The sequence below is a fragment of the Nerophis ophidion genome, linkage group LG14 (assembly GCF_033978795.1).
Source record: "Nerophis ophidion isolate RoL-2023_Sa linkage group LG14, RoL_Noph_v1.0, whole genome shotgun sequence".
NCBI lineage: Eukaryota > Metazoa > Chordata > Actinopteri > Syngnathiformes > Syngnathidae > Nerophis > Nerophis ophidion.
The window spans coordinates 30,621,290-30,648,789 of NC_084624.1; the positions used below are offsets into that span (position 1 = coordinate 30,621,290).

Consider the following 27,500-nt stretch of genomic DNA (forward strand, 5'->3'; position numbering starts at 1 on the left):
ATTCCACACCACAAAATGATACAAGTATATGCACGAGTCGCATCAGTTTAAAAATCGGTATAAGCCAATCATGGCAACAATATCAGTATTGTATCAGTGGTGAAAACCTTCACTCGAGACACCTCTTCTTTTTGTATACACATATTTACATTTTATTCTTAATTATTTGGTTTTTTCTAGATTTTTAAAATGCTCTAAATGTTTTTTTTTTTGTTTTTTTTTTAAGTGCCAAAGCAGAAAACACAACAAAAATAAAAATATTTTTGTTGGAAGCGCTTCGACTCACGAGTGACACGTTATACTGAAAGAATTTGGGGGAATGGTTTTTCAAACAAAATTGTGATGATTCAGCAAATTCACGTCGGTTTGGTGTTTATTTCCTGTCAGCGCTCTTATTTTGGTTCCATTTTCTGCATGTCTCCCTGAGCGCTGTTACCCCCTCACCTGCTGCTGATCGGCAGCCTGTCAATCAGCCGGCTGCTATTTACAGTATGCCTGCCTCGCCCTCCAGTCAGGGCTCGATGGTTGGTTTCCTGGTTCCTCTGCATTTTGAAATTAAAGTCATGTTTTCCTGCGCTACGCCTGCCATCTCTGCATCTTGGGGTTCACCGCCAACGGATTATGACATAAATGAAACTAAGAAAAAAGGATATTTCCAAGTGAGGGATCTTTTTGATCTTAAATAAGGTAAATATTCTTCTTTTCCTGTTTACTATTTCGCTCATTGACCAAAGTTGCATGTTTCATATTTTTTTCTGCACAGCAATTTGCGTACTAATATTATATTTACTATCGATTTTATTCGCAGGTCGAATGTTAAGTGAAGTAAAGTGAATTATATTTATATAGCGTTTTTCTCAAGTGACTCAAAGCACTTTACATAGTGACACCCAATATCTAAGATACATTTAAACCAGTGTGGGTGGTACTGGGAGCAGGTGGGTAAAGTGTCTTGCCCAAGGACACAACGGCAGTGACTAGGATGGCACAAGCGGGAATCGAACCTGCAACCCTCAAGTTGCTGGCACGGCCACTCTACCAACCGAGCTATGCCGCCCCAATGTAGTGACTTTTTATTCCAGCAGTTGGCGCCATTATGAAACACCAACGTAGTATTTATACATATAGTGAGTGTGCCAAACACCCACTGGGGGCGTCATTTACACACCCCTAGGAACCTGTTATTTGTTACTGTAAAAGAAACCTCAAATATGCTGATATAAAAAAAGTCAGTACGGTACTTCCAGATAACTTTCGCTCAAAAATGTACATTAAACGTGCAGCCAAATATCAAACTGGAAATTATCCCGATAAAAGGGGGTGTGTACTACTATTTGTATTTACAAATGGACATCATAATAAAGAAAAAAATAATTTGCATTTTGCATCCTTCCTGTCATCTACACAAGAGCTAATAAACGCATTACAGGGAACATATTTGACATGAATGTCCCATATCAAGAAGATAGTAAAAAAAAGAAGCTTATCGACTACGGCGTCCGCACGGACTACAAAGGCGCAGAAATTTTCAGGACTTATGCAGATCCCAAATACAAATCAGCAGGTACCAGAAGGTGAGAAAAGTTTATTTTGCATGATATTGTCAAACAAAACGCCAGATAATATGTCTTACCTTATACACACACCATAATAATACAAACCCCGTTTCCATATGAGTTGGGAAATTGTGTTGGATGTAAATATAAACGGAATACAATGATCTGCAAATCCTTTTCAACCCATATTCAACTGAATGCACGACAAAGACAAGATATCTGATGTTCAAACTCATAAACTTTTTTTTTTTTGCAAATAATAATTACCTTAGAATTTCATGGCTGCAACACATGCCAAAGTAGTTGGGAAAGGGCATGTTCACCACTGTGTTACATCACCTTTTCTTTTAACAACACTCAATAAATGTTTGAAAACTGAGGAAACTAATTGTTGAAGCTTTGAAAGTGGATTTCTTTCCCATTCTTGTTTTATGTAGAGCTTCAGTCATTCAACGGTCCGAGGTCTCCGCTGTCGTACTTTACGCTTCATAATGCACCACACATTTTCGATGGGAGACAGGTCTTGACTGCAGGCGGGCCAGGAAAGTACCCACACTCTTTTTTTACAAAGCCACGCTCTTGTAACACATGATGAATGTGGTTTGGCATTGGCTTGCTGAAATAAGCAGGGGCGTCCATGAAAAAGACGGCGCTTAGATGACAGCATATGTTGTTCCAAAACCTGTATGTACCTTTTAGCATTAATGGTGCCTTCACAGATGTGTAAGTTACCCATGCCTTGGGCACTAATGCACCCCCATACCATCACAGATGCTGGCTTTTGAACTTTGCGTCGATAACAGTCTGGATGGTTCGCTTCTCCTTTGGTCCGGATGACACAATGTCGAATATTTCCAAAAACAATTTGAAATGTGGACTCGTCAAACCACAGAACACTTTTCCACTTTGCATCAGTCCATCTTAGATGATCTCGGGCCCAGAGAAGCCGGCAGCGTTTCTGGATGCTGTTGATGAATGTCTTTCGCTTTGCATAGTAGAGTTTTAACTTGCACTTACAGATGAAGCGACAAACTGTATTTAGTGACAGTGGTTTTCTGAAGTGTTAATGAGCCAATTTAGAGATTGATGTCGGTTTTGATACAGTGCCGTCTGAGGGAACAAAGGTCACGGTCATTCAATGTTGGTTTCCGGCCATGCCGCTTACGTGGAGTGATTTCTCCAGATTCTTTTAACCTTTTGATGGTATTATGGACTGTAGATGTTGAAATCCCTAAATTTCTTGCAATTGCACTTTGAGAAGTGTTGTTCTTAAACTGTTTGACTGTTTTGCTCAAGCAGTTGTGGACAAAGGGGTGTACCTCGCCCCATCCTTTCTTGTGAAAGACTGAGCATTTTTGGGGAAGCTGTTTTTATACCCAATCATGGCACCCACCTGTTCCCAATTAGCCTGCACACCTGTGGGATGTTCCAAATAAGTTTTTGATGAGCATTCCTCAACTTTATCAGTATTTATTGCCACCTTTCCCAACTTCTTTGTCACGTGTTGCTGGCATCAAATTCTAAAGTTAATGATTATTTGCACAACAAAAACAAATTTTCTCAGTTTGAACATCAAATATGTTGTCTTTGTAGCATATTCAACTGAATATGGGTTGAAAATGATTTGCAAATCATTGTATTCCGTTTATATTTACATCTATCACAATTTCCCAACTCAAATGGAAACGGGGTTTGTACTTGTATGTTGAAGCACAGTACAATCCATCAAGTGGTGCGGCTTCATAGCTTACCAAAGTCATACTAAAACATTTTGATAGATTTTTGAGCGCCATGTGCAACGTTCTATATTTTCAATGGAACATATAAAATGTTGGTATTGTTTACCTGAGCCATATTGCAGTCTACACATATCTCTTATGTGTGACTGTCATCTACAGGTCACATTTACTATAACATGTACCAAATAAAATTGCTTCGAAATTGGTAAGCACAACCAGAAATATTCCGTACATTAGGCACACCAGGTTGTAAGGCGCACCGTTGAGTTTTGACAAAATAAAAGTATTTTAAGTGCGCCTTATAGACCGACCGAAAAATATGGATATCAATTTAAGGCAAAACAATTATGATTTCCGCCTCAAATGTGTTGTTGGTGAGTCAACTGTATACAAATCTTGATTTATCTGTCAATTACTTACTTATGTATAGTGTTATTGGTGATAGTTGCACTATTGATTGTGTAATCAGTCGCAGCTGTACATGTGTACATATATTCTATCATAATAAAGAGGGAAAAAAATCATCTGCATCATTGCATCCTTCATGTCATCTACACAGAGGCTAATAAACGCAATACAGGGAACAGATTTGACAGCAACAGGAGAAAAAATGAGCCTGGCCTTGCTTGACAGCGTACCTTCAAAATCGTGCAGCATACGTTTGAAGAGCAGCAAACATCTGCTTACCTTTCACGGTGACTGGTTGATGTTCTCCCCCATCGCTCAGCCATGCGCGGTCAGTGAACGCATCCTTTCTTCGGTGACGGCAGCAATATTCAATTGGCCAGACGTGGTTCCGACTCCGGGGTCTTTGTCAGCTGTTCAGCCCAGAGGGCGCATGTCATGACACGGCGTTCAAGTAGCGGTCGTCCCCCGGCGAGTGTCGGACCACCCGCGTCCGAAACCGGCTGGATGTCACTCCGGACCCCTTCTCGGAGGGAAAGGGCTCCTAGATGTGGCCCGTGAACGCAGCATCTTCCCTCCCGAATCTGTCAACCGCTGGGCTGCGCGCGATGACGTCTTTTAAAGGGGAACGCACCCAAATTGAACGTACACCCCACGGCCACTGCATTAGGTACACTTGGCCACGCCCACACGCGGGATCGAAAACTGTCCGTAACGAATCGCTTATTTAATGTTCCTAAATGACGTATGTTTGTCGTTTCTTTGTCCTTCCTCTTGTAGGATTTACACAATTATATGAACTATGTGTACAATTACTAAAAAAAAATTCCTCTTGCGTTTCACTTGTGGTTTTTATTTGTACACACATTACAAGCCAAAAGTTTGGACACACCCTCTCCTTCAATGCGTTTTCCTTTTTTTTCGTGCCTATTTACATTATAGATTGTCACTGAATGCATCACAACTATGAATTAACACATTTGTACTTATGTACTTAACAAAAAAAAGGTGAAAAAACTTAAAACATGTTTTATATTCTAGTTTTTTAAAATAACCACCCTTTGCACACTCTTGGCATTCTCTCGGTGAGCTTCAAGAGGTAGTCACCTGAAATGGTTTTCATTTCACAGGTGTCATAGTTTTGATGCCTTCAGTGACAATCTACAATGTAAATAAATAGTCGTGAAAATAAAGAAAATGCATTGAAATGAGAAGGTGTGTTCAAACTTTTGGCCTGCACTGTATATATCCATTCATTTTCTACCGATTGTCCCTTTTGAAGTCGGGGGGCAGGGGCGTCGCCAGACAGATTTCACTGGGGCATGTGCCCCACTGTTGTTCTGCAGTGCCCCAGTAAAAATTTAACCAATAAATAAAAAGGCTTCAGAGTTTTAAGTCTACATAACATAGACAACAGAGCACATACTACTTAGTATGGTAATTGATTGCTACTGTATTCACTCCACGTAACAATGAGCACATGGGTACTTAATATGATAATTTATTTACGTGTGGCAAGGCCCCAGGGGTGGACGAGATCCGCCCGGAGTTCCTTAAGGCTCTGGATACTGTGGGGCTGTCTTGGTTGACAAGACTTTGCAGCATCGCGTGGACATCGGGGGCGGTACCTCTGGATTGGCAGACCGGGGTGGTGGTTCCTCTCTTTAAGAAGGGGGACCGGAGGGTGTGTTCCAACTATCGTGGGATCACACTCCTCAGCCTTCCAGGTGTACTGGAGAGGAGGCTACGTCGGATAGTCGAACCTCGGATTCAGGACGAACAGTGTGGTTTTCGTCCTGGTCGTGGAACTGTGGACCAGCTCTATACTCTCGGCAGGGTTCTTGAGGGTGCATGGGAGTTTGCCCAACCAGTCTACATGTGCTTTGTGGACTTGGAGAAGGCATTCGACCGTGTCCCTCGGGAAGTCCTGTGGGGAGTGCTCAGAGAGTATGGGGTATCGGACTGTCTTATTGTGGCGGTCCGTTCCCTGTACGATCAGTGACAGAGCTTGGTCCGCATTGCCGGCAGTAAGTCGAACACATTTCCAGTGAGGGTTGGACTCCGCCAAGGCTGTCCTTTGTCACCGATTCTGTTCATAACTTTTATGGACAGAATTTCTAGGCGCAGTCAAGGCGTTGAGGGGTTCCGGTTTGGTAACCGCAGGATTAGGTCTCTGCTTTTTGAAGATGATGTGGTCCTGATGGCTTCATCTGACCGGGATCTTCAGCTCTCGCTGGATCGGTTCGCAGCCGAGTGTGAAACGACCGGAATGAGAATCAGCACCTCCAAGTCCGAGTCCATGGTTCTCGCCCGGAAAAGGGTGAAATGCCATCTCCGAGTTGGGGAGGAGACCCTGCCCCAAGTGGAGGAGTTCAAATACCTAGGAGTCTTGATCACGAGTGAGGGAAGAGTAGATCGTGAGATCGACAGGCGGATCGGTGCGGCGTCTTCAGTAATGCGGACGTTGTACCGATCCGTTGTGGTGAAGAAGGAGCTGAGCCGGAAGGCAAAGCTCTCAATTTACCGGTCGATCTATGTTACCATCCTCACCTATGGTCATGAGCTTTGGGTCATGACCGAAAGGATAAGATCACGGGTACAAGCGGCCGAAATGAGTTTCCTCCGCCGTGTGGCGGGGCTCTCCCTTAGAGATACGGTGAGAAGCTCTGTCATCCGGGAGGGACTCAAAGTAAAGCCGCTGCTCCTTCACATCGAGAGGAGCCAGATGAGGTGGTTCGGGCATCTGGTCAGGATGCCACCCGAACGCCTCCCTAGGGAGGTGTTTAGGGCACGTCCAACCGGTAGGAGGCCACGGGGAAGACCCAGGACACGTTGGGAAGACTATGTCGCCCGGCTGGCCTGGGAACGCCTCGGGATCCCCCGGGAAGAGCTAGACGAAGTGGCTGGGGAGAGGGAAGTCTGGGTTTCCCTGCTTAGGCTGTTGCCCCCGCGACCCGACCTCGGATAAGCGGAAGATGATGGATGGATGGATGGATGGATGGATATATATACACACATATACATATATATATACACATATACATATACCTACACATATACATTTTATATATATGTATATATATATATATATATATATATATATATATATATATATATATATTTATATATATATATATATATATATACATACGTATATATATATATACATACATATACATATATACATACATATACATATATATATATATATATATATATATATATATATATATATATATATATATATATATATATGTATATATATATATATATATATACATACGTATATATATATATACATACATATACATATATACATACATATACATATATATATATATATATATATATATATATATATATATATATATATATATATATATATATATATATATATATATATATATATATATATATATGCACTAATTGACTGAAAGAGTGCGCACTTGCCACATGCTTGCGCCGCAGTGTCACGTTATCGATGGGAAAAGGCATTTTTAGACAATATGATTTGCCTGAGCGGCTAGGAGACATCGAGAGTCACAAGAGGTAGAAAATGAATTAGACAGGACAGATTTTTTTTAAATAATAATTAAAAATAAGAGGGCTGTGAATCATTGGGTGTCCCACAATTCGATTCAATATCGATTCTTGGGGTCACGATTCGATTATATATCGATTTTTTTCGATTCGATTCGATTCTCGGTACAAAAGCGATATTTTTCCGATTCAAAACGATTCTCTATTCATTTGATACATAGGATTTCAGCAGGATCTACCCCAGTCTGCTGACATGCAAGCAGAGTAGTAGATTTTTTTTAAAAGCTTTTATAATTGTAAAGGACAATGTTTTATCAACTGATTGCAATAATGTGAATTTGTTTTAACTATTAAACGAACCAAAAATATGACTTATTTTATCTTTGTGAAAACATTGGACACAATGTGTTGTCAAGCTTATGAGATGTGATGCAAATGTAAGCCACTGTGACACTATTGTTCCATCCATCCATTTTTCTACCGCTTATTCCCTTTTGGGGTCGCGGGGGCGCCTATCTCAGCTACAATCGGGCGGAAGGCTGTTCTTTTTTTTAATTTTTATAAATGTCTAATGATAATGTCAATGATGGATTTTTAATCACTGCTATGCTGAAATTATAACTAATATTGATACTGTTGTTGATAATATTCATTTTTGTTTCACTTCTTTTGGTTTGTTCTGAGTCGTGTTTGTGTCTCCTCTCAATTGCTCTGTTTATTGCAGTTCTGAGTGTTGCTGGGTCAGGTTTGGTTTTGGAATTGGATTGCATTGTTATGGTATTGCTGTGTAGTGGTTTGTTGGATTGATAAAAACGTCAACAACAAAAAAATAGATTTTTTAAAACTGAGAATTGATTCTGAATCGCGCAACGTATTCGAATCGATTTTTTCCCACAACCCTAAAAAAAAAAAAAAAAAATGTTTAAACATTGGACTTGACCGCCGCCTGGACTTTGGACGTTGGCGGGCCGTAGTTTGGAACCTTCAGTTTATAGTCTGCGTGGTGTGTAGAGTAGCCAAAAATTGTATTTAGGATTACTGTTACTTAGAGTAATATGACTCAAGTGAAAGTGAAAAGTAGTTATCCAAATAATTGAGTAGGAACCAGTAAATATTCAGTTAAAAAAAAAAAAAACTACGGTAACTACGGTAAAACTCCCGACGGTTAATATTACCTTTTAAATATAAATCCTCGAAGAATGGTAATTGATAATTGGACTTTGATAAACTCACGGACTGACTGGCACCAACTCACTAGCTTAAATACTAACATGAAAATAACATACATTAATATCTTTCCCCATGAAAAATCAAAATACCCAAATCTAAACTAAGATATTTAATTGTGCATATTGAACCTACACGCTGAGCTCTCTTGGAACACAGTAATCATTCTTTACTATTCTAGAATATGGGACGGGGGTATTTTTAGAGAGGTTCAAGGACACTAAACTGAGTAGGACACCACAACGCTTACTAGAACGTATAAATAACAGATTTTATTTGTTACACACTCCTCGTTTAAATAAATCTGAAAGTACTACAGTACAAACCAATATTTAAAAGAATAAAAGCTTAGCAGTTAAAAACAGATAAATATTAAGACTAAAACACTATCAATGAAGCATAAGAAACACAAAACATGAAAAATAATTGTCTAACAGTGTGTCTATTTATTTAAGTTATTCAAAGAAATATATAAAGTAGAAAATGTAGGTAGTTTTTGTGTACTTTTAACAATGCCACAATAATATTAATAATCACAGTGATCATTTTGGTCACAATAACCGTGATATGAAATTTTCACGTTATTCAATACCAATTTTTTTTTTTCATGGTAATTGCACTGGAACTTTAGTTAGTGTACGTTTGTGTTTTGGTGCATTAGAAACTCTACTACTACAACATGTACTACAAAAGGTGCATTTTACAGATTCGACAGGAGTCTTCGGAAGGAGTCTTTCTAATGAGCCAAATGAAAGCAAGCGGCGATCGATAGATTATAAATAAGGTAAACAATGTAACAAGGTAAAAAGTAGCGTTCGTTCTTCACAAACATACGCAGGTCAAAGTAAAAAGTAAGTAAGCAAATGTAGCATGTTACTCTCTGATTACACTCAATTAGCTTTTTGAACAGTCACCCAAAAATATGATACCGTATTTTCCGGAGTAGAGGTCGCACCAAAATATAAGGCTCATTGCCGATGAGCGGGTCTATTCAGGTCTATTTTCATGTAAAAGGCGCTCCGGATTATAAGGCGCATTAAAGGTGTCTTTTTTTTTGTAAAAAAAACCCTTCCTTGGTAGTCTACATAACATGTGATGGTGGTGCTTTGGTCAAAATGTTGCATAGATTATGTTTTACAGATAATCTTCAAGCCGCTTTCTGACAGTCGCTTCAGGATGCGCCGTTTTGTGGGCGGTCTTATTTACGTGGCTCACCTTCGACAGCCTTTTCTCCCCATCATCTTTGTTGTAGCGGTGTAGCGTGCAAGGACGGGAGTGGGAGAAGTGTCAAAAGATGGAGCTAACTGTTTTAATGACATTCAGACTTTACTTAAATCAATAACGGAGCAGAATCTCCTCATCCGTGGCTCACTAGTGCAACAACAACGCCGGAAATGTGTCCCGTGAAAAACCGTCCGACCGGAACTCTCTCATAACTAAAAGGTCCTTGGGTGAATAATGTACACTCACTACACCGGTATGTTTTAGCGCTTCCATAGCGAGTTTACTGACAGACATAAGTTAGAACTTTACGCTACTTTATTTTAGAAATGGCAACAGTGAGGATAAATAACCCATAACAAGAAGATAGAGGGAAAAGAAGAAGCTTATCGACTATGATGTCATCATGAACTACAAAGGCAGATGCATGCAAATTTTCCGGACTTATGTAGATCCCAAAAACAAATCAGCAGGTTCCAGAAGGTAAGAGAAGTTGCTTTTGTATAAAATTGCAAAACAAAAGGCCAGATAATGCCTTACCTGATACACGCACCATAATAATACTCATATGTTGAAGCACAGTACAATCCATCAAGCGGTGCGGCTTCACAGCTTACCAAAGTCGTACTAAAACATTTTGATAGATTTTTGAGCGCCGTGTGTAATGTTCTATATTTTCAATGGAACATATAAAATGTTGGTGTTGTTTACTTGAGTCAAATTGCCATCATAGTCCAGTCTATATGTATTTCTTAGACTGCCATCTACTGGTTACACTTATAACACAATGTACCAAATAAAATTGCTTTGAAGTCGGTAAGCACAACCAGAATTATTCTGTACATTAGGCGCACCGGGTTGTAAGGCGCACTGTCGAGTTTTGAGAAAATAAAAATATTTTAAGTGCGCCGTACAGTCTGAAAAATATGGTTATCAATTTAAGGCAAAACAATTACAATTTCCACCTCAAATTTGTTGTCTGTGAGTAAACTGTATACACATCTTGATTTGTCTGTTTATTACTTACTCATGTATAGTGTTATTAGTGATAGTGGCACTATTGATTGTGTATTCAATCAAAACTGTACATGTGTAGTTTAGTACATATGTTGTATTTATTAGCTACTGTAATGTACAGTCACATCTGCAAATATATTTATTTAGTAGTTATTCATCTGCATGAATCCTATTTATTTGTGTACAGTTAGCAGGAACTTGTAATTCTTCATAGCCTGGTGTATATATAGTATTGCATGCACAGGTGTTCTCAGTGCGTCGACATTTTTGTCAGCGCTCTTCTTTTTTTTCCCTTTTCTGCCATAGAAGCCACTCCCCCTGTGAAGTCCTGCATTTAAAAATACATTAAGTTTCCCTGCAGGGTGCATGGAGGGAACATGTACACACGCCAGGCTAATCTTGCATCATGTACTGACATCTTTTTGGTATAATTATCGTAATGGCTTCCTAATTAGGGGGTAGAGAACATGAGATGAGATGCATAGAAATGGAATCATTGGGCCACATTTGTTTTAATCGGTTTGTCTGGGGGTGCTGTTTGCGAAGAAGAAGTGTTCGTTCAATCAGGTTTTTTATAAAACGAACCACCATAATAACATCAAAATGTATATCGGAAGTGTACAATGAGTATTTTTGCTAAACCTTTAAGCAGAACGGTCTTCTGTTGTACTGTATAGATCACAGGTGTCCAACTCAAGGCCGGGGGGCCAAATCTGGCACGCGACATCATTTCATCTGGCTCACAAACACCTGGAAATGATACGTGTCAATAAAGTACTTAATATTTTCTCACTTAAAGTAATTTATTTTTTTCAATTTGACAGAAAAAATATATGTACTGGTTGAAATTGCATACCTTTTAAACTTTAATAGTATCCGATATTGCAACAAATATCATACTATCATACTTTCCAAACATGTTTTTGTCTAAATAAAAATACTTAACAGCAAACTACCCATCAAATTGGTAAAAAATACAATGTTCTTTACAGCATATTACTATCCATTGAAAAAAACTACTACTGTTTTTTGCGCAAAAATTCTGTTGACTGAGCTGTCAGTTTTTGACTGTAAAATCTACGCTTGTTGTTTTTAACGGTGTATTACTGTGAATAGAAAGGCAGTACATTTGTTTTTACAGTAGAAAAACTGGCAGCTAAAGAAAAATGTGTACTATTTTTCCATTAACAATATAATGTTGTAAAAAACTGTAAATTTTACACAACAATTATGGGAACTGAGCCACCTGCTTTTTCCGTAACCCCCCCCCCCCCCCCCCCAAAAAAAAAAAAAAAAAAAAAAACAGTGGTACTGTTTTTCCATTTACCGTAAAATGTTGTTTAAAAATTTTTAAAAAACAATTTTTACAGTAACATTTTGTAAATGTTACGTTTTTACTGTAAAATCGACAGTCTACTTAAAACAATATATAAAATTAATAATGAAAACCAGAAGCAAATTCATACATTATTTACTGTTACACGCGGCCCTCTGACTGCAGCCATAACTGCCATGTGGCCCTCAATGAAAACTAGTTTGACATCCCTGCTATAGATGATTTTTGAGCAGCAATTTTGCGGTAAATTTAGAAAAACAGCAAAGCACTCTTATAGATCCGTGGTTCCCAATCTTTTTTTTCCTCGAAGCACTACCTCAGGAGACACTTGGCTCTCCAATTATGACCATAATGAGCAACATTAGAATACAGAAGCATCGTAGGCCTAGGTATTCATTAAATAAAAGCAGAGGTAAGTATATTTAATATTTTTCGGAATCAAAAACGGTATTATACTCTGAAAGGTACCGTTTCCCGGGCATGATGGCGCGTCGTCACATCGTTACATTGCTGGTTTTATGAGCAGAGGAGCATGTTCGGCAGCGCACAATCACGGAGTACTTACAAGCAGACACAGTGTGTAGACAGAAAAGGGAGAATGGACGCATTGTGGCTTAAAAACTAAAGATAAAAGTGAAGCTATAACACTGAAACGCCGTTAGGAAGAGGTGCTATATGATATGGCTATGACTGCGTCCATCCGCAGTCGGCAGTGTTTTAGCTACGTCTAAAGCACTAATCCTCGTCTCCATGGCAAACGATTAAAGTGAGTTTCTCACAAGTGTCATCCTTGAAAGACGAGGAATAGCTAAACATGCTTCACTACACACCGTAGGATACAATAGCTCACCGGCGTCATCGCTAACAAAAGCTAGCGCGCCTGAATGTAAACAAATGCCATCTACACCTAACATCCACTGTAAAAATACCAAGTAAAACAGCATATCGAGTCAATACTACTATGATTGCATCAATATTTTTTTATCATTACAAAATGTTTGCCTTTTAAAAAAAATCATATTATGTTTATAAACTCAGGAAAACAAATCCCTGGACACATGAGGACTTAAATTATAACCAATGCATAATCCTGTAACTATTTGATATCGGATCGATACCTACATTTATGGTATCATCCGAAACTAATGTAAAGCATCCAAACAACAGAAGAATAAGTGGTTATTACATTTTAACAGAAGTATAGATACAATTAAAGTACCAATGATTGTCACACACACATAGAACATGTTGAAACTGAAAATAATCAAATAAATGACACAATATGTTACTGCACACGTTAGCAGACTAATTAGGAGTCTTTGTTTACTTACAATCTTGTTGTTACAATAATTATGTATATATTATCATCATAACTTTATGCTTAAGGGCCGTTGATATAAATAATGGTAAATTGTGTGAAGTGGTATTTGTGTATCGATGCAAGCTGGCAATCCAAACGATTGCCAGTGGTTTTTAAAAGTACTATGTCCAGATTCGGCCTGTTGATGGCCAAGTCCGAAAAACCGCCGACAGAGCAGAGACAAGGCAATATGACCTGCATCAACTACTTTTTATTCATTGTATAATGATATATTGGTCTAACTGGAGTTGTCGAGATTACCCCCTTTCCTCAGCGACACCTTCAGTGATGTAACAGGGCTTTCCAAATAAATAGAGGCGCGCGGGCTTGATTTTTAGAACATAGTTTGGATCTGTAACTAGAATAGAGCCACACGTGTCTCCTCATGAGCTAAATTGAACTCTGTCTCTGCATGATTCCTTGCTTCTTGTCTGATTAATAGATGTCATCGGTGTTTGAACCTGACACTTGTAAAAACAAAATTGTTGTTCGATTGCAATAATAAACATATGTTTAATGTACCGTAAGATTTTTGTGTTAAGATAATGCCAATAATGCCATTTTGTGTGGTCCCCTTTATTTAGAACAGTATCGAAATACATTTTGGTACAGGTACCAAAATATTGGTATCGTGACAACCCTAGTCCATATATAGGAAAATAAAACACTACTTTAATCAAGTGATCCTTTAGCGTACCACTAGGTGGAGCCCTGCGTACCACTAGTGGTACACATACCACAGTGTGAGAATCCCTGCCATAAAGGATCTATACCCAGATCAAATTCAATCACTAACAGCATAAAACAATCAATATTGATTGAAGTGTACACTTTAAGAGTTTTCACAAAAAAAAGGCAGTTAATACATGTTGGAATTATGGTCGTTTTCTGCAGAACCAGCGAGTTTTCCTTCAAATTTTTTGGCATGGTGAGGTTTCTATTTTCATCTCTGATGACCTTGGCTCCAAATAGCTTTAGCACACACCTTGAAGTTTCAAAATAAAGACAGAACAAGCGGCAAAATGTATTTATTTATGTTCTAATTTTATGCAAAACCATATTTTCTTACCTCTTGGTCCCCGTTTTTTGTATATTTGGGATCTGTATAAGTCCTGAAAATCAAACCATTGAAGCATGGCGGAGATATAAGTAACAATCTTGCCGTGACGTTTGTGTCGCATTACAGAGATTACTGGCGCGTTCTCTAGATGCAGAAGACCGAGGAAACAACGTGCCGGTAAATAATTACTTAATGTAATGATTAAGACAAACAAAAGACGAGTAGCGTTTGGAAAGACATAGCGAAGGCTATGCAAAAACCAAACTAAAACTGACAGTTTGCAGAATAATAAAAAAAAGAATGCTGGAACACAGCAAAACTCACGGCAGAAGGAAAGAGCGTCCACATAACTTCCTAAACAAAGTCCCCACGAAGAATGGTTGCTCACACTCGACTTCAATAGAACTGATTGCTAACAGAAAGCAGGTGCGTGGATCAGTGCTTGGAGAAAGATGTGTGAAGCGGTCACGAAAAAACACCAACACAAAAAGTGCCACCAAAAGAAGAGCGCAGGACAGGAACCAACACCTAACACAGGAGATGACCAACTTGCCTTCCGTCATGCGTCCTCCAAACGTGCCGTCTGAAATTTGCCCAATCCCACATGTGACGCCATCGCATATCTCCATTTATGGTAGAGCTGTACCCTAAAAGCTTTGCGCAAGTCCGCCATTGTAGTCCAATATCCTTCCTCTTCTCTATCCTCTTGTTGTGGGGCAGACTGGCTCATACATGCACATGCATCCTCCGCTCGTTGCCAAATTAGCATTTAGTTCTAACTTATATCTGTCAGTAAACTCTCTATGGAAGCACTGAAAACTATAACATGGCTGATGGGGAGAAAACCCTGTCGAAGTAGAGGCACGTACTGTAAATAACACCGCCCACAAAAACGGTGCATGGTGAAGAGACGGTCAGAAAGCGACTTGAAGATGATCTCTAAAACAATATCTATGCAACATTGTGACTAAAAAAACAATATTACATGTTATGTAGACCACAAGGAAATGTTTTACATGTAGAACAATAATCATAAGTCGCTACAGGTGTCACGCACGTCACCACGACCCAGAAACTCATGGTCAATGAATAATGATGGATCTTAATCGGAGGGTTGCCGTGACAACAGCATCCCAGGTGATTGTCCAAGGTGTATGTGGCAAATGTTCCTGTTAAAAAAGTGCTTTTTCGCCACTCTAAATAGGTCAGGCAGACAACAACTAAAAAAGTGATTGTGCGGAGTCGTTACAAAGAGGCAAATAAGCTGCGATTTGTTGGGAGGTCGTTTAACAATCCACATTCAAGTTTATTTCACAGAAAAATAGCACAGTAGACTTGTCTTGTTAATCGGTGTGACTTTGACTAAAATAATATTGCTTTGTCACCAGAAAAATGGCTACAGCTAAAGCATCTGGTTTTGTTTCCAGAAAAAATAGTAACATTTCTGTATTTGTTTTCAGAAAGATGGCTGAAAATATCGGGTTTTATTGCCCCATTTAGATTTTTTTAAAATATATTTCCATGTCTGTCATGAGTCCTCCTCCAACTTGTTAGTCGGTTTGCCTTTTGCTAAAATACTCACTAATAGTCACTAGAAAAATGGCTAAAAATATCTGGTTTTGTTGCCACAATTTGATTATTTTCTCCCTAAACTTTTTTTTTTTCATGCACACATCTGACTGCAACTCACTGAAAATGACACACAATCCACTTTTATGTCACGACCCAGCAGTTGGGAACCACTGGTCAACTGTATAACAGTTACTGTAATATTTCCATGTCTGTCCAGAGTGATTGACCACTTTGCAAAAATGAAAATGAGACGTTACAGTTTACTTCTCAGAAAATGATTCCCTGAACAGACGCACAATAGTTGTTCATTTATTCTACTACTGTGGCTTTATTGTTTTGTGTACATTTTATAGTTTTGTGTATCTGAAATAGGATTAGCCATATTGCCATAAATGGAAATTAAATAATATAAAAGAACCCAGAGATGTAGGGCTTTATTTTTTTTTTTACTTTTGTAGATGTTAAATTTGCAGATGATTACTGCAATAAATATTTCAAAAAGATTCATTGCTCTTCCTTTTTGCTTTTACCAGTTGCAGTTTAGAAGTCTGGAGTAAAAAAGTGCACAAGTAGGTCAAATGCATTAGTTAATTTCAGGTGGTTAATCAAAGATCCATACAACATAATCTGATATGATTTCATAGTTTAAAGCACTATTTATGTATTTTTTATGATAAATAAGTGCTAAAAATGTTTGCGCTTTGCACGATCACATTAATTACTAGTGACGCCCCTGCATGTAACACAGTGGTAAAAATGCCCGTGCCCAACTTTTTTGCACTGTGTTGCTGCCATTAAATTCTAAGTTAATGATTATTTGCAACAAAAAAAAATCTAGTTTCTCAGTTCGAACATTAAATATCTTGTCTTTGCAGTCTATTCAATTTACTATAATGTGAAAAAGATTTCCAAATCATTGTATTCTGTTTTATTTACAAATTACACATTGTGCCAACTTCACTGGTTTTGGGTTTTGTATGCTAAGTGTATCTAAACACGTATAGAGAGCCTTGTGGGCCTCTCAGTGTGCAACCTCCCAATTTAACACTTATTGATTTGGGCTTACTGGTGGCGCGAATTGGCGCTAAACCCTGTGGCTGTGATGCATGTTTCTCGTGCAGAATGTCATGGAAGGAGCGAAGGAGTGAAAAGTTCTGCCGAGAACACTCTGTTCATTAGTCAGCTTGCGTGTCGGCCTTGGCGTCATTGCACATAAAGGCCCCAAAATCCCACACTTGGATGCTACTCACTGTCAACATTGTTGTCATGCTGCAACACTTTTGAATTGCCTGATTGCTGAGCTTCATTTGGGACACTCAGAAAAAGACAAAGCGGGCAATGTAAGATGCACAAGTTTGACTTTGAATACGTCCGCTTATGTCGGATGGAAAGTCTGTGTGAACAAAGCAGGCGTCTTCTCCCTAGCAGTGAAGTCAGATGGCTGCTTGCTGTGTGTCAAGCAATCACATGGGGTGTTTTATAACGGCTGGAAAATGGAACCAATGGGGGTGTATGTCATTTGTATACTTAATCATCTTTTACAGGGCTGAAAAGAAGTTTCCATTGACTAACACAGGAAGCTGTTAACTTGCGGATGTCACAAAATGCAATTAGTGGCTTTTCAATAGGCTGTGAAGGTTCCCAAAGGACTTGAAAACAAACAGGAGAACATTTTGTCGAGACCAACAAGTAATGAATTTATATATATTTATGACGGAGGTGTACAAGGCGTTGGTGGTATAGTGGTGAGCATAGCTGCCTTCCAAGCAGTTGACCCGGGTTCGATTCCCGGCCAACGCAAAAGATTTTTTCCCCCCGCTTTAAAGGTTCAAGTTTTTTTGTTTGACATTCTTTATATTGGAGCGCACTGTGTATTTGTTCTGATAATTCATTATTTATTCTGTTGATTCATTAAAATTCATAATATTTCCAGTGAAGTCGCGGTATATGCGTTTTTAATGCACTCACTTTACTCATTTCCCGTATGTACATGTACTCTCGCCACGGAAATAAACAATCACATTGATAACAATAAGCTTTTCAGGAGTAAATAAAATTACTATTTTTTTGGTATATTCTTAGTTAAGACTTCAGTAAAAAAAAGTTTTTTTCCACACTGAACAAACAATATTTAGTTTAGTACACTGCCGCCTGCTGCTAAAAAAAGAGAATGACACGTTGTTTTCAAAGTCCCGGATGTACCATTTGGTCAACGGATCTTATACATTTGTAAATCATAATTATTTACAAATCAATCTTGGTTCACATTCAGGTTTTCATTCAGTTTCTATAACAATAAATATGCCAAGCTGTGTTTTGTTTGGATGTAATTTATTACGAACTGTAAATCCCCTAATACAAAATAGTTCATGTGATTATAGCAGTTGTGTGACAGTAAATAACATAACACCCATCCATTACATTCCAATTTACCCAAAACACATAACATAGTATATAAAATGTCTTAAAAAAACAAAACAAAAAAACACAATATTGTTTTACTTACTGTAGTTAGAACTAATAGAACGTTACATTACCCCTTAGATGCAAAATGGGCCCCACAGGTTGTTATCCGTCAACATCTTTAAAATAAAAAGTTGTAATATATTCATATTCCAGATTTTAAAAACTGCAATTTTAAGAAATTGCAGTTTTTGTGTCACTATCCAACTCTTCCACAAGGGGGGTCATTTTTAGACACATGTATTATGTCCATTTAAAGGCCTACTGAAACCCACTACTACCGACCACGCAGTCTGATAGTTTATATATCAATGATGAAATATTAACATTGCAACACATGCCAATACGGCCTTTTTAGTTTACTAAATTGCAATTTTATATTTCCCGGGAGTTTTTTCTTGGAAATATCGTGTAATGATGACGTGTACGATTGACGTCACGGGCTGTTAGGGAATATGAGTGCTGCGCGCACACACAGCTAAAAGTCGTCTGCTTTAACGGCATAATTTCACAGTATTTTGGAGATCTGTGTTGCTGAATCCTTTGAAATTTGGTCAATTAATATTGGAGAAGTCAAAATAGAAAGATGGAGTTGGGAAGCTTTAGCCTTTAGCCACACAAACACACTGTGATTCCTTGTTTAAAATTCACGGAGGTGAAACTTTACTATGGATCACAGCGAACATGGATCCCAACCGAATGTCAACCAGCAGGTTTCGGGGAGAAATTTGTGGTAAAAAGTTGCTTCTTACCGGATATCAGCTGAGCTTGTGCCGCCCATACAGCTGACGTCGACTTCCCTGAGACACTGCGCGTCTGACGATCAGGTACTGTTAAACTCACTAAAACACTAGCAACACAATAGAAAGATAAGGGATTTCCCAGAATTATCCTAGTAAATGTGTCTAAAAACATCAGAATCCTTCCCAATGCAATTGGGTTTATTTTTTTTTCTAGTCTGTCGCTTTTAATATCCTCAAACATGAATCGTTCATCCTCGCTCAAATTAATGGGGAAATTGTCGTTTTCTCGGTCCAAATAGCTCTTTTTGTTGGAGGATCCCATTAAAAACAATGTGAATATGTGAGGAGCCATCAACATGTGACGTCATCGTCTGCGACTTCCGGTAGAGGCAGGGCTTTTCTGTTAGCACCGAAAGTTGCGAACTTTATCGTGGATGTTTTTTACTAAATACTTTCAGCAAAAATATGGCAATATCGTGAAATGATCAAGTATGACACATAGAATGGACCTGCTATCCCCGTTTAAATAAGAAAGTCTCATTTCAGTAGGCCTTTAAGAACTTATTTATACAGACAGCTTTTAATGTGTGATCAAATTAGCCTACTTTGTGGTGAGCTAAAAGTATTGTATTTAGGCAAAACAGTAAAGTGTTACTAAAAAGTAGCCCACACGCACACATTGCACCTGACTTAGCTAACTCATAAGTAGGCTCATATTATGTCAGCTATTTTGTTTTATATGATTTAAGAGTTTTCTGTGCATTTTGAACCTGCAATTTATTAAAACTATTAAAACAAAAAATGCAAATGGTCTCGTCACAAACATGTTTTATGGGAAATACCGGTTAGGTGAAAATATTGCAACTTTTCGTTTAAGATTTTGAAGAATACAAGCCCAGTTTATAGCAAAAATGCATTGATTTTAATTGAGGACATTTTTGCCCAACTCGTGGAAGATTATAGGTATTGGTAGTTGTGCCTCCAAAGAATAATGAATATTGTCTGTTTGGGGGTAAATGTGTACAACAGGGGTGCCCACACTTTCTCAGCCGGCAAGCTATTTTTTAAATGATCAAGTCGAGGTGATCTACCTCAGTGGTTCTCAAATGGGGGTAAGCGTACCTCTGGGGGTACTTGAAGGTATGCCAAGGGGTACATGAGTGTGGAGAGACGAAGACGACGGTTCGGCGACAGGAGGTGACGCTCTTTGGCCCGGCTCAACATGGAGGCCAGGAGGCGGAGGATGTAGTGGAACGGAGAGGCGGGGCGTACCTGGGGCAACGCCACCGTAATCCAAGTAAGGTGCGTAACACACACACCGGGTCTCAATCTGTTCATCTCCTGACAGAATTTAAGAGAGGAGAAGGAACCACCCGAGACGACCGACCACAAGCACAACGAGGACGACGAGCGAGATCCAGACGAGGATGAGACCCCGCAGCAGACGCACCCAGCGGGCACCGAAAGGTGCGCGACGGCAACCAGGGAGAGCCAGCGAGCCAGAAAGTGGCGCAACAAATGGCAAGAAAAGGACATTGTTGAAATAATAAATTATCAAACCTGTCATGAGGCGTCCTGAATCCAGTGTCATAGCAACCCACACGGTGACGGCAGCAGGAAGGCCATCACAATGAGATTTTTTAAAAATATTTAAAAAAAAGCAAAAGTTAAAAAATCCTTTACAAATATATTTATTGAATAATACTTCCAACAAAATATGAATTTTAGTTCATAAACTGTGAAAAGAAATACAACAATGCAATATTCAGTGTTGACAGCTAGGTTTATTGTGGACATGTTCCATATATATTGAATGTAAAGATTTCTTTTTTTGTGAAGAAATGTTTAGAATTAAGTTGATGAATCCAGATGGATCTCTATTACAATCCCAAAAGAGGGCACTTTAAGTTGATGATTATTTCTATGTGTAGAAATCTTTATTTATAATTTAATCACTTCTTTATTTTTCAACAAGTTTTTAGTTATTTTCATATCTTTATTTCCCAAATAGTTCAAGAAAGACCACTACAAATGAGCAATATTTTGCACTGTTATACAGTTTAATAAATCAGAAACAGATGAGGTATGCCAAGGGGTACGTAAGATTTTTTTTAAATATTCTAAAAATAGCAACAATTCAAAAATCCTTGATATATTTATTGAATAATGCTTCAACAAAATATGAATGTAAGTTCATAAACTGTGAAAAGAAATGCAACAATGCAATATTCAGTGTTGACAGCTAGATTTTTTGTGGACATGTTCCATAAATATTGATGTTAAAGATTTTTTTTTGTGTGAAGGAATGTTTAGAATTAAGTTCATGAATCCAGATGGATCTCTATTACAATCCCCAAAGAGGGCACTTTAAGTTGATGATTACTTCTATGTGTTAAAATCTTTATTTATAATTGAATCACTTGTTTATTTTTCAACAAGTTTTTAGTTATTTTCCAAATAGTTCAAGAAAGACCACTACAAATGAGCAATATTTTGCACTGTTATACAATTTAATAAATCAGAAACTGATGCCATAGTGCTGTATTTTACTTCATCTCTTTTTTTCAACCAAAAATGCTTTGCTCTAATTAGGGGGTACTTGAATTAAAACATTTTTCACAGGGGGTACATCACTGAAAAAAGGTTGAGAACCACTGATCTACTTTATATATTTTGTATCATTTATATTTATTTAGCCGTTTTTGTTCACACGTTAAAGGAACACCGCAGAGGCCACCCCAGTGTATATGTTTCTTTTACTTTTTATTCATAGCTGTTTTTAGAAGTAGCTGGTTGTATCCGCTGCTTTAGTGTCTTTCATATCCTTTGATGTTTTGCTCTAACACACATGTGAGAGGGATGTGTGCTATGTCTATGAGTTGTTTTCTTCTCTTGGCCTCAGTCTGGACCCCCTCTCCAGGGCCCATGCTTAGACCGATTATTTCATTTTATTTTAATCTTTTATTTTTCCTACCATTACCCCCCCCCCCCCCCCCCCCGCCCCCCCCCCCCCCACTTGTTTACCTGTATCTCATCTTTTTTGTAAGGGGCGCTGGAAGCCGGCAGGCCCGTCAGCTATTGTGTTCTGTCTCCCTGTAATGTTTGTCTGATTTTGAATGGGATTGTGCTGACAATGTTAATTTTCCTGAAGGAACTCTCCTCAAGGAATAAATAAAGTACTATCTAATCTAATCTACAAAACACATGCATGTGTAACATATAGATTCCCTTCTTTCATGGAGATATTAATATAAGTTATTACCTGATTCTGATGACTTGATGTATTAGAATTGCTGACAACTTCCACGTTTTCGATTTTACATCGTGGAGACAAAAAAAGTCCTCCTTTCTGTCCAATACTGCATTGAAGTGGTTGGTTTTGGCATCTTATTTGTCCGGCTTCCATACTCCTTTTTATACAATTTACAAGAAATACATTGACGGTAACTCCGTGGCTTGCAAGCTTGTTTGCGCTAGCTTTCGGAGACTCTTATTTTGTTAGCGCAGGCAGGATGGAGCAGCACTTTTATTGTGAAGACAGGAAATGTGCGGTCAGTCTTTAGGCATTTGACGGGAGGTACGGTCCTGACAGAGGTGTGGACTCGAGTCACATGACTTGGAATTGAGTCATGACTTTGATGACTTTAGACAAAGTTCTATTTTGGTTTCATCTGACCACATGACATTCTCCAAATCCTTTGTTGTATCATCCATGTATCCATTTTGGTATAAACTCAACTCGTCGTGTTTGGAGGAAGAATACTGAGTTGCATCCCCAGAACACCATACCTACTGTGAAGCATGGGGGTGGAAACATCATGCTTTGGGGCTGTTTTTCTGCTAAAGGGACAGGACGATTGATCCGTGTTAAGGAAAGAATGAATGGGTCCATGTATCGTGAGATTTTGAGCCAAAACCTACTTCCATCAGTGAAAGCTTAGAATGGTTAACCAAATACTAATTTTCCAACATAATTTACAAATAAATTATTTAAAATTCCTACAATGTGAATTCCTGGATTTTTTTCCCCACATTCTGTCTCTCACAGATGAAGTGTACCTATGATGAAAATTACAGACCTCTGTCATCATTTTAAGTGGGAGAACTTGCACAATCGGTGGTTGATTAAATACTTTTTTGCCCCACAGTATCTTGCAGTCACTCACGTGTGTCAACCAAAGTGTCTTATTATATATAACCAGGCCGGCATGGTGTAAATATGATGTTAAGTCGATAGCTATGACATGTAGTAAAAGGCGGTAAAGGCAGCGCTAACCCGGAACTCTTATGCCATTGTTGACTGGGTGTAAATCAGGACTGGTATTTGGACAATGCTTGCCCCGGGTAATTGTCGGGAAATGCCCCTAAATTCGGCTGTCACCTGGAAAAATGGGGAGATTTGACTAATCTGTTGGTAACGTGCGTAAGTCGTTCAAAGAAAGTGAATCCATGAAACGTGCATGTTAGAATTTTTAAGTCATTCTTTTCTTGCGACCCAGCCTCACCCAGTGTCTGCATCCAGTGACCCCCAGGCAAATTGAGTGTGAGACCCCTGCTCTAGGCCAATTTGGTCTTTTGCAAATGCAATGCAGCATACGGCCCCGACATCTAAACAGTACAACTCTGTTCATTGTTAAGTTCATGTATTTATGTTTTTCATGTGTAGGCACACATCAACACACATACAGTATGAGATGAGATCAATGAGATAAGGTAAGAACAGGATAGAATCTGATGTAGAACTAGTTCAAATGCAATATGCCATGGAAATACAATGTTAACACTTTTGTACAAATAAGTACAGTTACAGTTGTTTTTTCAAATGTGTTTATTCTGTAAAGGAATGAGTTTTAAATGTTTAAAATGACTGGTTAACAGTGCTATTATGAAGTGCAATGTCAGCACAATTTTTTTTCCTGAAATTTCAAATGCGCTTGTTTTAATAAATAAATACAGCGTTTTAAAAGCATACACAATCCGTGTAAATATATTAGTCTCTGGTTAAAAGGACTTGGAAGGACTAAACTCAAAATGTAGGACTTGGGACTTGACTTGAGACTTTACAGTCTTGACTCGGGACTTGACTTGATACTTGAGGGCAAGACTTGAGACTTATTCCCAACACTGCATCCTGACGGTCTTTTTTTTCCTTCACAAGTAGTTGGCAGAAGCCTGCCTCTCCACCCTGAGAATACTGATGTTTACATTTAGATATAGACTGCTGGGTTCCGAGGATTATATTATACAGGTAACCAATCCTAGGTGTAGTTATGTTAGGTACCAATCGTTTATATGCAAACACTGGTATCTGTGCCTTTTATAGAATGTGTGGACACATTTTTTAAGTATATATATATATATATATATATATATATATATATATATATATATATATATATATATATATATATACACACATACATTTTAGATTACATTTTAGGTAATATGAACAAGCACTGTTTTGTTATGTGATTATGCCTTATATAATGTATTTTTTGTATGTTTTATGTACTGTATGTAATTGTATGTCTACTTGGATGTTGGAGTCTGCAATAAAGCTTAATGTAATGTCACCCCTTATGTACAACGTACTAATGTACAATATTTAAAGACATAGGCACTGGGGGAAGCAGCCAGTTTCAAGATATTAGACGCTCGGCCAATTAAGTGTTTAAACATGCAACGTGGACATTTTGTTGAACATTTCTCAGTCAGGGGGACCTGCCACAACAACATTTTGTCCTGAAAAAGCAAAACACTACAGTAAAAAAAATTAAATAAGCACTCTATGATGCTGTGAACTTCCTGAGTGTGATGACGATGAGCGCCAATAGGACGGAAGCTCCCAAGAAGACGGCTATGACGATGGCTGTGATGGCGCCCGGCCCCAGGACCCCTAGACACAAACATATTTATGACTTTGATGTATGATGCCGACGGAGGTGGAGGTCGACAAGGTTAGCATAGTTACCCTCCTCGTCCACAGCCAGGGTCTGCGTGGAGTCCTCGTAGTCAAAAGTGAAAGGCTGCTCAGTCATGTGATGAAGGTTCTCCCTGGCGGTGGTGGTGGCGACATCAGCGGGGGTCTCTCCAGACATGATGTCCAGGTTGTCCCTGGATGGGTCTGCAAGAGTCTCTGCCAGGCCTGAAAAAGCAGTCACTTGATTGAAAAAAAAAAAAAAGGTGTGTGATTCTGGACCCCTCCATGAAGAAGAAGGCCCATCTTTGTCCATGATGGTTTAATGTGTGGAGAGTGGAGCATATAAAGATGTCTTTGTAGCTTCAGATGGAAGTCTTTGACATGTTTTTTTTTTCTTCCAAGCAATCTTCTGGACTCCGACCAGCCCCTTAAATTAGAGTGATTATCACATAAGAGGACATGAAGGACTAATTTATGCATTAGGTACCCTCGAAACGTAGGGCTGTAAACGTTTTTGAAAATAAACCTTAGAGCCATCCTACTGTTATGCAGTTGGTCAAGATGTGCCAGCAGAAGAGAAAATAAAGTAAATATTATAAAAACATAAAGGCCAACTAATTTTCCTTATATTCTGTACTAACTTTGACGGTCCTTTCATCTACAATCATAATATAAAACTATGTAAATATAAAAAAAAGTTTAAAAACACCAAATTTCATTTATTTCAAAATAAAAAATGTTTCTTGTTCCCGATTGTCCAAAAAATATATAAATTCTATTGTTTTTCATTCATTTCTTTTTTTGTTAGTTTTGTTTTTAAGTTTTGAAATTCAAAATGAATTTATTTTACAACTTAATGATCATTCCTGGATATCCAATACTATTTTGACTCATAAGTTTCTTTTCTTTTTTTTTTTTTTTTTTTTTTAAATACTTAATGTTATAATCCTCATACATAATTTTCAGTAGTTTTATAAATACTGAAATTCGTAATTATTATTGTTTCTTTTGGAATGGTGTTAAATTATAAATACAGTTCAAATGACTATTTTGGCAAGTATTTTCCATTTTCTTAAAAAAAAATGTTTTAACACTTAAAACTTTAATAGCAATTAAAAATAAATTATAATTCATTATTTCAGAAATGTTAATATATAGTTCCTAGTAAAGTATTGCATTTTCTCTGACAGTCTTAAAACAAAAACTAATTTGATCCACAATTTAAATAAATTTTTCCCACTGATATTAAAGTCTTCCGACCAAAACATTTAATTTGTTAGTGTTTTCAACTAAGAGTATAAATGAAACTTTTACCTATGTTACTGTATAAAACTGAACTTTTGGTGGGGAAAAAAGGCTAATTGTTGATTCCTAAGCTTCTTGAGGCATAAGTGTCTGTGATGCAACAGAGAATGGACAGGGAGATTTGGCAGAAAAAAATTCACTTACTAAGGATTTTCTTTTAAGGGGATGAAACGCAGCAAACTTTTAAGCAACTGAAGCCCCATCTGGCGGATCTGTATTTTAAACTCGACATGCTGGCTACCAACTATAGTGGAAAACGATAGTGTAGCACAAACTGTAAAGTTAAGTTAAAGTTCAAGTACAAATTTCTCCTCTGCATTTGACCCATCCCCTTGTTCGCTGCCTGGGAGTTGAGGGGAGCAGTGGGCAACAGCGGTGCTGCGCCTGTGAATCATTTTTGGTGATTTAACCCCCAATTCCAACTCTTGATGCTGAATGCCAAGCGGGGAGGTAATGGGTCCCATTTTTATAGTCTTTGGTATGACTCGACCGGGATTTTAACTCACAACCTACCGATCTCAGGGCGGACACTCTAACCACTAGGCCACTGAGACACAAGGCTATCTTTTCACACATCCCAACAATAGCATCCACATAGATTTACTTATAGAACATACTGATTTAGTGGCCTCGGACGCACTCTGCTTTTTTGTCCATTTCTCCTTAATGTAACCATCATGTGATTGCATGTAATCCTGTACAAATCGATGCCTTTCAGGCTCAAGACGCGCCCCTCTGATGCAGAGTATTTTGTGTTGACCCACAAGCTTCCTGTTCCCATAACGGACTGAAGGTTTTGGAGGTCCGGGCCTTGGGCCAGCAGCACCATCAATGAAGCTTTCAGGCGATGGCCACAAAAGACAGCTTGTGAGCTGGGTCTTGAGCAGCGGCCTGCAACCGGTAACAACCGGCCCGGCCCCAAACCAGACACCGGCTTGTGTTTGTCAAACAAACTTGTTTATGTAATAGTTTGCTAAGGGCTGCTCCTACTGGAGAGGGTAACATCACAACGTAAGCAGGTTGCTTTCCATCATCT

General features: G+C 38.4%; 1 protein-coding gene and 1 non-coding gene across 2 annotated transcripts in view; one reads left to right on the forward strand and one right to left on the reverse strand.

The window, feature by feature from the left end:
* Positions 1-17,761: 17,761 nt before the first annotated feature.
* trnag-ucc (transfer RNA glycine (anticodon UCC)) lies at positions 17,762-17,833 on the forward strand. The gene has a single exon. It is a non-coding gene; the product is annotated as a tRNA-Gly (tRNA).
* A 6,032-nt stretch (positions 17,834-23,865) lies between these two features.
* Positions 23,866-27,500, reverse strand: part of snorc (secondary ossification center associated regulator of chondrocyte maturation) — a 9,283-nt gene continuing 5,648 nt past the window's right edge. The window contains exons 4-5 of the mRNA XM_061920361.1: positions 25,211-25,384; positions 23,866-25,135 (exon numbers count right to left, since the gene is read on the reverse strand). Coding sequence (XP_061776345.1) covers positions 25,026-25,135; positions 25,211-25,384 — 284 coding nt within the window. The 3' untranslated portion in view covers positions 23,866-25,025. The remainder of the gene's footprint in view (positions 25,136-25,210; positions 25,385-27,500) is intronic.